Source organism: Saccostrea cucullata, unplaced genomic scaffold (genome assembly GCF_032062105.1).
Source record: "Saccostrea cucullata isolate Sc308-1 unplaced genomic scaffold, CSIRO_AGI_Scuc_v1 ctg356, whole genome shotgun sequence".
NCBI classification, from domain to species: Eukaryota; Metazoa; Mollusca; class Bivalvia; order Ostreida; family Ostreidae; genus Saccostrea; species Saccostrea cuccullata.
The window spans coordinates 985001-997234 of record NW_026918279.1 but is presented as its reverse complement, the minus strand read 5'-3'; the positions used below and the strand labels follow the sequence as shown (position 1 = coordinate 997234).

The following is a 12234-nucleotide window of genomic DNA, read 5'->3' as shown; positions in this document are numbered from 1 at the left end:
CCGGGTTCGATTCCCGGCCCAGCTATGCATTTTTCTACATTTGGTGTCGTTGACCAACCATGACTGGTCATGCAGGTGTTAGTCCTAAAAATAGATTTTGCCCTCGAGGGCTGAGACAGTTTAATGAGGGAGGACTGTAGTTGTCTGGGCCATGAGAATTAGCCTGGATAACTCAGTATGTAGATCACCCGCCTACTGAGTGATGCATGCAGCCCTGGTTTCGGGTTCGATTCCCAAGAAGACCTGACATACATTTTCTCTATAACCTCTTACACTTTCAATTACAAGACAGAAGCGTAAATACAGTACAATACCGAATATGTTTTATTTTTGAAATTTAATTATAAAATAAGCTGACAGATAAAATGATGAACAGTTTTACATTTCATTGTAATCCTAATGCACCTCCGTAGCTTTATTGACAGATAGATAACAAATTCTATTAAAACGAAAGCTTGCATTGATACAGTAAGTACATGTATATCAAAATCTTCATCTCCAAGAATAGTTTCTTTTTTTCCAGAGCAAAGCTTTAATTTCTTGATAATAGCAGCGTGAAATTTTAAATAAGAGACTCAAAGGGAAAGAGGGGGTGGGGTGGGGGGTTAAGTGTTGATATTATAATTCCGATGTTAAAATAAGAAAAAGTGGGTAATTATTCATTAAAGGCTGAAATCAATGATTATTAAATAATGAATCGACGAATTTACCTATTTCATAAGTAAGACTAAGAAGTTTATTTTTTTGGAAGAAATATTTTAACGTTTTAAAACGAAAGTTAATTTCGAGGAATGGAAAGAATCCACATTGAAGTAGTATAATTTAGCCAAGGTTACTTTAAAATTAGACACATTTATCTAAAAATATTACGAATGCTGAAAACTTTATATCATGTCTATCTTATCTTATATTGTCACATATATATATATATACAGTAAATTGCCTGCCAATTGATATACGTAATAGATATTGATTAAAGTTATAGGATTTGCATGTAGGTCAATGTATGTAACGTTTTATCTATTTTTCTCAGGTGTTTTTTTTATATAATATATATGTACAAAATACTTGCATTTATATGTCAACAAACGCAATATTTAAACTGGTTTTGAATATTGTGTCGTGTTCTCGATATCAAATTAACAATTAAGGTTTAGTAAATACAAAATTTAGAACAAGAAAACCTTAAGATTTGTTTATTAACTCCCATCCGGTAAATTTAAAATTTAGAAATCCGACAAGAGTTTGATAAACAAAGATAGTTTTAAAACTTGTTTAAAATATATATACATATATATACATGTACAAAAGTTCCTGTCTTTGCTGCTATATATAGCAATATTCGACTTGTTATCTTTGAGTAAGATGTTGAAAGTGTCATAGATATGGTAACTATGAGGAAATTCATCTCTCAGCTTATAAATTATCAGTTGAATGTAATAAAATAAAATAAAACGGAAAAACGTACTTATTTTTTTTAACATAAACCCTAAGGACTTTCCTGTTGTAGATAGAACTGTATCACTATGGCAGAAATGGCCGACACAGAATTCGAGGTTGTCGCCCCCTCCAACATCCCACAGGTGTCCTTGGCACCAGACCAGCTGTCCCGGAAGTTCCTCATGTGTCACGTCTGCAACGAGCAGTACAACGAGGATGGAAAACACCCCCGCCTGCTCCCCTGTCTACATACACTCTGCTACGAGTGTCTCACCAAGACCAAGGCTGATGACGAGCTAAAATGCCCAACGTGCAAGATCAAGCACTCCGTGACCAATGTAGACAAAGACTGCCCGCGAGACAACACGCGTCGTGACCTTATGGATTATGTCAAGGTCAAACGAGCGCCATCTGCTGTATCCTGCAGCTCCTGTCCGTCAAATGTGGCAACACACAGATGCAGAGAGTGCGCTGAGTTCCTATGCGTGGAATGTCAAAAAGCACACGAGCGTGTGAGCGCAACTAAAGGTCACAACTTGATCTTATTGGAGAAGCTGAAGCAGTCCCAAGACCTTGACGCCTTCTGCAGACAGCTGATGTGCAGTGATCATAATAATGAACTTAAGCTCTACTGTACCAAGGACACATGTCAGAAACCCGTCTGCATGATGTGCGCCATTGTCACCTGCAAAGAGACAAACGGACACATGATAGACAGTGTAGAGACCGTTGCAAAAGAAAGGCGCAAGAGCATCAAATCCCAAAAGACATCTATGGAGAATGTTGGCAAAGAGGTCGAACAAGTCATTGGTGACGTAAAAAGTGAGCAGCAAAAAGTGGACGAACTACGCAAGAAGGTGGAGGGGGAGATCGATGAAACGTTTGACAAGCTGGTGCAGATCATTGAAAGGGGACGGGCGGATCAAAAGAAAGCTTTGGAAGATGGTGTTATGACAAAACAAAACAATCTCAAAACCCAGGAGAAAGAGTTGAAAAGAATGAAGGGTGAAATAGAAGAATCCAGCAATTTCACCGAGCAGGCTCTCGCTTACACAAATGCTGCTGCTTTCTTGCAGGTTCGTACTGCGCATTTTTATCTAGCAGTTATGGCCTCTTCATATATATCCTGCTTATTCTAGTAAAACTAAACTTCGTTATCCCGAACTCTGATTTATCGTATACTATGGATATGTCGAAGTGATTTAAAAGTCACAACAATGTTTTCTTTAAGTATTTATCCTGGATATTTCGAACGCTCAGACATCTAAAAATATTTTTGGTCCAATCGAGTTCGGTATAAGGATGTTTTACAGTAACTATAGTACATTTAATGAATAAATGCATTAATATTATGAATAATTGTTTTCTCGGAATTAACAATCTTAAGGTTATAGAAAAAAGTTCAGACAGACAGAATCTTTTATATTTAGATTGACCATACCATTGATAATAGACTGGATGCACTGACGAAGCAATTCTTTGACAAGGAGCCCCACGAGATGGCCACTTTCGGTTTTCACGCTAAAGGTTTAATCTCTGAAATCCAAAGCAAGGTTGTGGAGATGGCTAAAGTCTGGTCGGTGTCGGCTTTCCCGCCAAACTGCAAGGCTGGGCTAGAGGAAGAGCTGGAGGAAAACAAGTCGACCACGTTCGTCGTCAGTCTGAGAGATTTCCAAAGAAACACGCCCTTCAAGGACTGCGAGTTAGATGTGTGTGACGTCAAGGCAGTTGTGAAAGATCCAAAAGGTACATGAACAGGATTTTTTAAAATAAAGTATTTCACATCTTTCAGGCGTTTGAATTTTATGGTGTTTGGTATTGTGAAAATTGCTATTCACAATCATCAATTTTCGAAGATAAATGATATCGGTGTTTTATTTGATACTATTTGTAAGATTTGTAACATGCAAAATATGTAGAAGCAGAATTGCAAATAATATGGACAAAACCCTGTTTCTAATGACGTCATACACTGACATGTGACTGACTCTGTGTCAGGTACCGAGACCGAGATTCTGATGAAGATGAAACATGGAAGTAAGGATGAAATGGAGGTCACCATCAAACCAACCATGTCAGGGCGACACGCACTTGAAATCAAAGTACTGGATAGAGTGGTAGTCACCAAAGACTTCGAGTGTAAACCAGGTATATTAAATTTCAGTATTATGTTAAAACAAATACAATATGCTAGAGCTTGATTGATAAAACAGCAATAGTCTTGAGATTGCAGATATGATAGGATCCATTATCCAATTTTATGTTCGTTTCTGATTTTTCTATCTGAAATGTATAATGATGTTTTTCTTTGAAGCTGTTGTGAGAAGTGCCAGCAAGAAAGAACCACCGCCGCGTAAGGAGACCACTCCAAAGAGGGACCCCTCTCCAAAATCACCTAAGCCAGTTGGGATACTAAGTAATGATATCATTATCCCATGCTAAAACATTATAAGGGCCGTAAAAAGATGTCTTTACTTTTTAAAACTTTTTATTTAATTTATATAATAACCATTTTTTTTACCATGCTTTTTGTAGAACCGGACTTGACTTTTGATAGAAACAAGGCCCACAGAGATGTCTCCATTTCTCCTGATGGAAAGATATTCAAGAACGTTTCCACTGGAGAACACATGGAAGTAGTCCCGAATAACAGTCGTCTGCAGAAATACAAGGGCGCCATTTGTTCCATGGGCCTTCAATATCCCGGTAGATTTAAATATGCCATCAAGATTGGGATCCAGGTCAAAAAACCTCTGGACAAGAGTAACCTTGTGTTTGAACTGGGAATCGCGCGAAAATCCGTCATTGGGAAGAGTTTGGTTGTGGAAGGAGAGAAGTATGCATGGTCAATGATTGGTGCGCATCACGTGGATTGTGACGCAATATGTTTACATGTTGCCCATAACAACCACTTGCTGTACCACGAGGTCCTTACATCCAATGTCGCCGGAAGTTCCATGGAGAGAACTTTCGGGTTTCTGTTGGATACCGAGTTTGGTCAATGGAAGGTCTTCGACAAGAAGCTTGAGAAGGAGATATGTGTGGTGGAGGCGGTCGATTGCTCCGAGCTGCTCTTCCCTGTTGTAGCTGGATACAACCCAAGTAGCGTGGAGGTCACAGCAACCATTGTTCACGTAGATTAGAACAACACGAGCAAAAAAGAAGATATAAGATACAGGCCAAAAAGCAAGAGTGTTATTTTTACGATTTTGGAAACTTTTTGAAAAAAGAAAAATAGTTGAAATGTACATATACACAACAGAACATTTCACTTTCGGTTTTAGGGGTTAAAGGGGTTAATAGTTTTACTATCAAAAGAATTCTGTTTTGTTTTTATTTTATTTGTTGTGAGTTGAACTTTTGTGATGTTTTATTTTTCTAGTACATGCACAACCGCTTGTTAATTTCTGTAAAGACATGTAGAGTTATGCGCTGAAAGCTGTCATAGTTATCCAACTACATTCCATAGGCGTCGGAACACCACTTTTTTGCAGAAATAGAAAAATAGACTTGATATATACATATCGAATGTGAGGTCTTACCCTTTTTTGTTGGTTTAGCTAACTATTTTTAATTAGACCCCCCTTTTTTTCAATTTGCTTCAAATGCCTATCTATCTTGTCTATATTCACTCATACTAGTATTCAACATATATATATTGAAATTATTTATATTTTACATATTTGATTATGTATTATAATTCACATTATTTGTTATACGTTTTCTGTTGCGTTATTTTACTATATAGATTTTTAATCACCTTTGCAATTTTTTTTAGAATTGAAAGATTAATAAGGTTGGTTGCTATGATTTATTTCATATTATTAGTAAATTTTTTTCGTTTTTAGATATATAACCTTTTAGTTACGGGAACATTCTATAATTTTGACTTGTAGCTAAAATAATTTTGCTTTCAGTTCATTAAAGTTTGTTTGTGGTAATTTGTATTCGAAATATATTTACTTTTTATCACAATTTTATTCATATAGTTAAATTTTAAAGCAATTTTAAATCTTAAAAAACTTTTTTATATATTGTTGAAAATCTACATGTATATGACTGTATAAATTAACTTTTATATTAGTTATTACGATTAATTAATATTAGTAGCTTAACTGATTTTTAAAATTATTAAAACATACTACATAACAGGGTTTGTATTATTGGGAAGATTATAAATAAACTATACAATCATAGTAAATATCTCTGTATTCTTTTTTTTAAAGTGTTCGTTTGACGCCTTGGTTGAGAAGATGCAAATTAATATTTTTTACTGTTAAACGTTTTTCATCGCTTCACTGTTTTTGCGAAATTCCTCCAAAACATTGTTTTCTTTTTTGATTTGCAAAGCTAGATTAAGATTAGGACTTAGGATGGCTTATTATTAGAACCACAGAAAATTGTGTTCCCTGATTAAATGAAGTGGTCGATCTACAACACTTTCTTGTGTAGATTTCTTCCAGCTTTGTAAATTAACAATAGTCGATTCGATGTATCTCAGTGAATTAAAAATAATAAATAATAAACACCGTAAAGTCTGCAACGTTTGTTTCACTTTTGGAAGTTTCAATGCCTATAAGTCATAGAACCTACTAACAACAAAATTGTATGACAAAAGCTTTTTAATCTTCAAGATTCTTCATTTATGTAGTAATATTCCACCATCATCTGTTCATGGTGTTGATGTCTATCATGCAAATCTCTCACTACTCAGATTACGCTCCAAGTACAATCAATTGTTAAAACGAGGCAGATTACTGATAGATACGTTGATGTTAAAGGAGTTTCGAAAACCTCGAAGAGTCGACATTTCGTAAGTTCTTTGACCGTTATAACTATCTTGTTAGCAGATAAAACCTACGAGTATTATAGGGTCGTATTGTGTTTGACATATATATTCTTTCTTTCCAGTTGATAGATATTCGTCTTAATTCTTAAATCAACTACGGAATATTCCGTCTGCATCACTTCAAAGGGCTCAGGGCAGGTAAGACCGGTCAACAGAGGATGCTTGCTCTTCCTTGACACCTGATCTCATCTCTGGAATTTCTGTACTACGAGCCCGTGTTTATATCCTGTTGACATACTAGTAATTGATATGTATTTAGATCTTTTGAGATTGATTGATCCTTGTTATCTTCTTCTTTTATTTACGACAACTTGACAGGGGGAGGCGGTGCATGAAGCTAGAATTTTATTTTTGTAACTTTCTAGTAAATGCACGTTTAGCTGTACATTGGTAAACCGTACAATATAGTGCTAAAGAATGCAAATAAACACCTACTTGTCACTATTATTAGCCTGTGTCAGTTAACTCTTTAGTTCAATACCCTCGATACATATGTTAACATATGTAGAATTTCACGTAAGCTGTATTATGAACATGTAACTTGCTGCAAAAATTGTATAAATTAATGTAGAATTATTGATTTTTATATAGTTTTCCTTTTCATTCTTTTTCACTGTTCAAAGAAAATTTACAATAATCATTAGCAACATATCTGAATACTTTCATCCGTTGTTATTTGTGTGGCAATTCTAGAGAAAAGAATAATTCGTAACGACAACGACAATACATTCGATATTGCAAAGATAACTGTGAACATCAATGGACCAGACATTTCTGCTATGTTAATTGCAAAGAAGTACTCGTGTGGGATTTTTCAGAGTTTGATCCTCGCCTCTGTTATAACTCTTTCTGTTCAATGTACAAGGCACCATGAATATTCTTATGGTGGACATCAGTACGGTTTGTATATGCTTGTGATTTATCAAAATCATTTCTTAAGCAAAAAATATATAATATCTATTTATAACTTAATCGATATTTTTTAAAAGTGTACATTTATTATCGAAAAGATCAATGCATAATTTAAGCAGATTTTAATATGAGAAATAAGCGTATCAAATGGATACTGTAATCTACATTGAAATCACTCAGGTTATGGCGTTAACTTTATTAAAAGTAGGTCACCGGGGGGGGGGCTCACAAGGATTACATATGTGAAGGGCCCTGCCCCCCCCAAAAGTTGTGGTCAAGGTTAAAGTTTTTACATAAGTACCTTTAAGGTCAAGGTCACTTTTTTTGAAAGGACCCAACCTTATTTATACTATAGGAAATGTTAATTGAAAGCCTGGTTGCCCCCCCCCCCCAAAAGTTATGGTCAAGATTAAAGTATTTCACTTTTAGTGATGTACTGAAAATGTAGTATTAGAAAAGTTGGTAAAGTTTTTAAAAAGTAGTTGACATTGTGAAAAAGTTTCTCCTCCCCCCTCCCGAAATAGGATTTTTTTTCGACTTTGGGCAACTTTTCTTTTTTTTTTTTTTTTTTTTCAAAAGTTATGGCCAAAGTAAAAGTTTGAAATTTCTGTGTCAACTTTTTCAGGTAAGTAAAAATAATAAAATCAAAAGTTCTTAAAGTTTTTGTGACGGACAGACTGACAGACTGACGGACAGACGGACAGACGAATTGCCCCCCCCCCCCGTTTTCTGACTTTCAAAAACGATGCTATATGGCGCCACTGTCACTTACGTCTACATTGAAATCACTTACAAAAATAAACTCTGGATTGTTTTCAAATGAAACATATGGACATAACGAATAATATTCAAGATCAAAAATCCATAAAACAATACAAAATGGGAGCAGAGCAAACACGGACCTTCAAAACATAAGAGGATGGATCAGAACCATTTATTTCAGCAAATATAGTGTTTCTTTTCGAGCTATATTTAAAAATTGACATTTAACCTCTAATTTAATTTTCTAGGCCCCTCAAAATGGGGCTTGACCTGGAAGGAGTGTGGCGGGAAAAATCAGTCTCCAATCGACCTCCACTGCGCCACCTGCCGGAAGAAACATTTCAGACTTAGATTCAGTAACCACGGAGAGGAATGCGACGGATATCTCATCAATAACGGTAAGAGAATTTGTAACTTTTTGTAAGTATGTGAATTCCTTGGTCAAATTCTGTTTAAAATCAAAGTCCTAAAAATTTTTATGAAACATGACCGTAAAATTACGACCAACCGATATTGGCAAATAAGATGGTTATCATAATTATTATGAAATTTGCAGAATACTGACATGAAAGGAGGTTGTTGAGAGCCGTGTAGCTTTAAGTTATTAACCAGAAGCTTGACTCGGTTGAAAATTGTATACTTATCAATTACTATGCATGTCCATGCATATATATGTTTAAATTTATCGTACGTGTACGTGTATCAAGTTCTTTGCATGTTAATTAAACGGATAAACTGCAAGAAGCAAACTTGAAAGTGCGAAAAGAGAACTTCAAGGTTTTTGTCATTGAAAGTGTATTGAAAGAATTCGTCTCGTTAGGAACCTGAATTCTTGAAATACCTAATCTGTTCAAAAATTTACATGTAGCCAACACCACTAAACAGTAAATTTATATGGTAAAATTATTCATGCATAATACTTTTTTTTTCTCTACAAAAGGACACGCCCCTACATTTGTTGTCAGGAAGTGCTGCAAGAAGAAGTTTATCACGGGGATTCCCTTTTACCCCAGGGTAAAGTATCAGCTGGCCCAGTGGCATTTACACTTCGGTTCAAAACGAGACTGGGGAACTGAACACGCCATTAATGGAAAAAGATACTCCGCCGAGGTAACTAACCCATTATAATAATTCTGTCGGATTGATAAGCTTTATGTAATGCAGACACTTGAATGTTGAAATTATACCGGTATTTAAGAAATGACTGTCTAGTTTTTTAGTTTCATGGTGTGATCAGTCGATTGGCTTGCGTGATAATTGCATAAAACGCCGAACATAAAATTTTTACGCATGCAAATCAATTGATCATTGTCATGAAACCAAAAATAATCTGAAACTTATTCCTTATTTTTACATGCTTTTGATTCCGCAAATTTACGTGCTACAGGCCCTGCTTCCGTCTCTATTAATTTTGTCCCGCCCCGCACGTGATTTTTTTAAACCACGCCTATTGATGAACCAGTAGATTTATGCAGAAATAAAGTATATTTACTATTTATAGTTTTAGCAAGGACAAAGAATTTTAAAATGTAAATATGCAAGTTTCAGACGTCACAAGTATACATGTATATACACAAAATCTTATGTTTCTTAATCAAGCAAATTTGAAACGATTTAATTTCTTCCTGATTCAAATGGTTGTACTGTACTCTGCAAAGTTTTAAGGAAGAAATGAAAATTTTAATAAATGCTTCCTCCGTTAGCTTCACATGGTTCATTTCAATACCAAGTATGGAACTGTGACCAATGCTATTGATAAGAAAGACGGTATAGCAGTCGTTGCCATTTTATTCAAGGTATCTTTCTTTCTCTCTCCCTCTCTCTCTTGTGAAATATTTTCCATACTGAAAATTATTCTATAACCACAGAAAACCACATCCCAGATATTTTGATATAAATGCAGGAGTGTTGCCGAGCCCGACTATCATCCATTGACTTGTTTTTCCGGAAATATGGCTCCCATGTGTATTGCCCTGGTAAGAAACTGTAGATAAACCTATATGGTTATATAGTAAATATGGGTTATACTGATAGACAAACAGATAATCATGCCAAAATGATGTTTTTTTCCCTTTGGGAAAGATTTATTACCAAATGAAACATATAAAGATAACTAACAGCACCAAGATCGAAAGTCCATTAAACAATACAAAATAGGAGCAGAGCAAACACGGACCTGCAAAACATAAGGTGCCATGGAGGATTGAGCATCTCCTGTCTATCAGTAACACCCACCGTGTGCTCCTTGTTATTATCGGGGGTCGGGAATAACGGAAAAATCCGTCGACAATTGAGTGTGTAAATATTGGACGATCAATGATGTGAAAAACATAAGTCAGCATTTGATTAAATGGTAGATTATTAAATTGTACTTGCTGACTAGGTCATTGTATCGACCATAAAACTTACTAAATGATGACTTAGATTTGAACGAGACTGTTGATATTCTTGTAACATCAACTTGTTTGTCAATAACTTACCTCGTTTAAAAATTTTTTTCAGGTAATTTGGTATTTCGTTGTAAGTATAAAGAGAAAATGTATTAAGACCAACCGGAATGAAAATCACTTCGCTATTATTGTTATTCATATAAAGTGCGCTTGTTATAATCGTGTTATACTGTTTATTTTGAGCATACATCTAGCGTATTCCTACAGGACACGCTGTCCGAGCTGTATTTAATCCTGTGTCCTGTATTCCAAAGAGAGGACGTATGTTCTTCTACAAGGGATCACTAACTACGCCAGGATGTTACGAGAGCGTTAATTGGCTGGTTTTCAAGAAGCGCCTGACTATATCATCAAGGACAGTAAGACACGTGACTGATTCAAAGTTACTCTCTTTATTTTTAAAGTAGAGAAATTTTTACCATACAGAAGCTATGCAATATTTCCTTTGTTTATTATAATATGTGATTTTCTGGGGAAGGGGGTAGGAGTTTATTTGCATGCGTTAAGTCATAATGATTTGAACAAAACTTTTTTTCACTATAATGAACTTCATGTGTAAAAAAAAAAAAAAAAAAAAAAAAATCGACTGCCGCATTATACAGTGCTTACTGATTGAATGTTTTTTCTAAGATCGCGGGTTCGAATCTCAATTACCGTCACAGTTAGTAGCTCAGTCGTATATGACATGGGAGATATTTTTCTTATTAAAAATCTACAAACATTACATCAAAAGATAATTCAACCAATATTTTTCATAACAAAATCAAACTGAAGTAGTAATATGATTTTTAAAAAAGATTACGTCAGATCGATAAGGATGTTTTTAGAAGCACTGCCACAATTTAATTATCTAAATTAATTAATTTTCCTTCATAGATGGCATTTTTCCGGAAGTTGAAAACGTATCACCATGGTGCCCCTATAGCAGAATTGACCAACCTCCGACCGCTACAGCCTCTAGGAAAAAGACACGTGTATTGTAACATCTAAACACGCAAATAAAAAATATAATAATGTGGAATGAAGATAGAAATACAAACTTTTAAAAGATAGGTAGTTTTTGGAATAAAATTCCAATTTTTAAATTGAATTTTATATTCTAACGCGGCTTTAGAGATTTCGAAGGGTTATACTGGTATAATGAAAAGTTAAAGATTACACAGACCGATCGATTTCAAAAATATACAAGTCATACAAATCTGTAAACGGGTTCTAAAACACACCCTAAAAAATTCAGAGGTACATGTAGGATCAGGTTCTTATGAGGAGATCCCCTGATGATCGATCACACCCTTTGTGAGCATTATTAATTGTAATGATTGATTGATTGTATTGATCATGCAGATAGACGGGACATTCCATTAAAATGAGGCCCAGGATCATTTTCAGACTTTGCAACAAGAGACGTGAAAATTTACTGAACCTGGCCCCCACTTTTTTTCCAAACATAACTTTTATTATTGAAAATGTTCTTTGAAAGGCTGCCCCCCCCCCCCCCCCCCTGTATTTCAAGAAATGGTACTGTATTACTGTCAACTTTTTCAGGTAAGTTAAAAAACTTTTTTTTCTCTGGATGCCCCCCTTTCAAAAACGATGCTACGTCACTGACAGGGAGACTATGCATAAAAATATAGGTTTGTTTAATTAAAAAAGGAAAAGATGTGTACTTTTTGAATAGATTGTAAATACATGGATACTAGTATCTTAATTGCGTAATTCTCTTATAAACACATAAAATACGCAGAAGACAATTCTAGTGTCTATGTTTAACACAACCTTACAACATGTACAACGTCTTTGTTAAATTACTTTTAATCTTTT

At 35.0% G+C, this 12234-nt stretch overlaps 2 protein-coding genes across 2 annotated transcripts; both read left to right on the top strand.

Annotated features, from left to right (window-relative positions):
• Window positions 1–1485: 1485 nt before the first annotated feature.
• On the top strand, window positions 1486–4813 carry LOC134261978 (E3 ubiquitin-protein ligase TRIM36-like). Its single transcript, XM_062744363.1, has 5 exons — window positions 1486–2516; window positions 2871–3186; window positions 3439–3588; window positions 3755–3856; window positions 3976–4813. The coding sequence occupies exons 1-5, from the start codon at window positions 1527–1529 to the stop codon at window positions 4581–4583; spliced, it is 2166 nt and encodes a 721-aa protein (XP_062600347.1). The 5' UTR covers window positions 1486–1526; the 3' UTR covers window positions 4584–4813.
• Window positions 4814–6906: 2093 nt separating this feature from the next.
• On the top strand, window positions 6907–9953 carry LOC134261480 (carbonic anhydrase 3-like). Its single transcript, XM_062743922.1, has 5 exons — window positions 6907–7189; window positions 8212–8361; window positions 8904–9073; window positions 9667–9759; window positions 9867–9953. The coding sequence occupies exons 1-5, from the start codon at window positions 7069–7071 to the stop codon at window positions 9951–9953; spliced, it is 621 nt and encodes a 206-aa protein (XP_062599906.1). The 5' UTR covers window positions 6907–7068.
• The last annotated feature ends 2281 nt before the right edge of the window (window positions 9954–12234 follow it).

Coding starts and splice junctions, on each gene's coding strand:
- LOC134261480 (XM_062743922.1), top strand. CDS start 7,069: ATGTTAATTGCAAAGAAGTACTCGTGTGGGATTTTTCAGAGTTTGATC. Junction 8,362..8,903: donor CGGATATCTCATCAATAACG/GTAAGAGAATTT, acceptor TCTCTACAAAAG/GACACGCCCCTACATTTGTT. Junction 9,074..9,666: donor GAAAAAGATACTCCGCCGAG/GTAACTAACCCA, acceptor TTCCTCCGTTAG/CTTCACATGGTTCATTTCAA.
- LOC134261978 (XM_062744363.1), top strand. CDS start 1,527: ATGGCAGAAATGGCCGACACAGAATTCGAGGTTGTCGCCCCCTCCAAC. Junction 3,589..3,754: donor AGACTTCGAGTGTAAACCAG/GTATATTAAATT, acceptor TTTTCTTTGAAG/CTGTTGTGAGAAGTGCCAGC. Junction 3,857..3,975: donor TAAGCCAGTTGGGATACTAA/GTAATGATATCA, acceptor TGCTTTTTGTAG/AACCGGACTTGACTTTTGAT.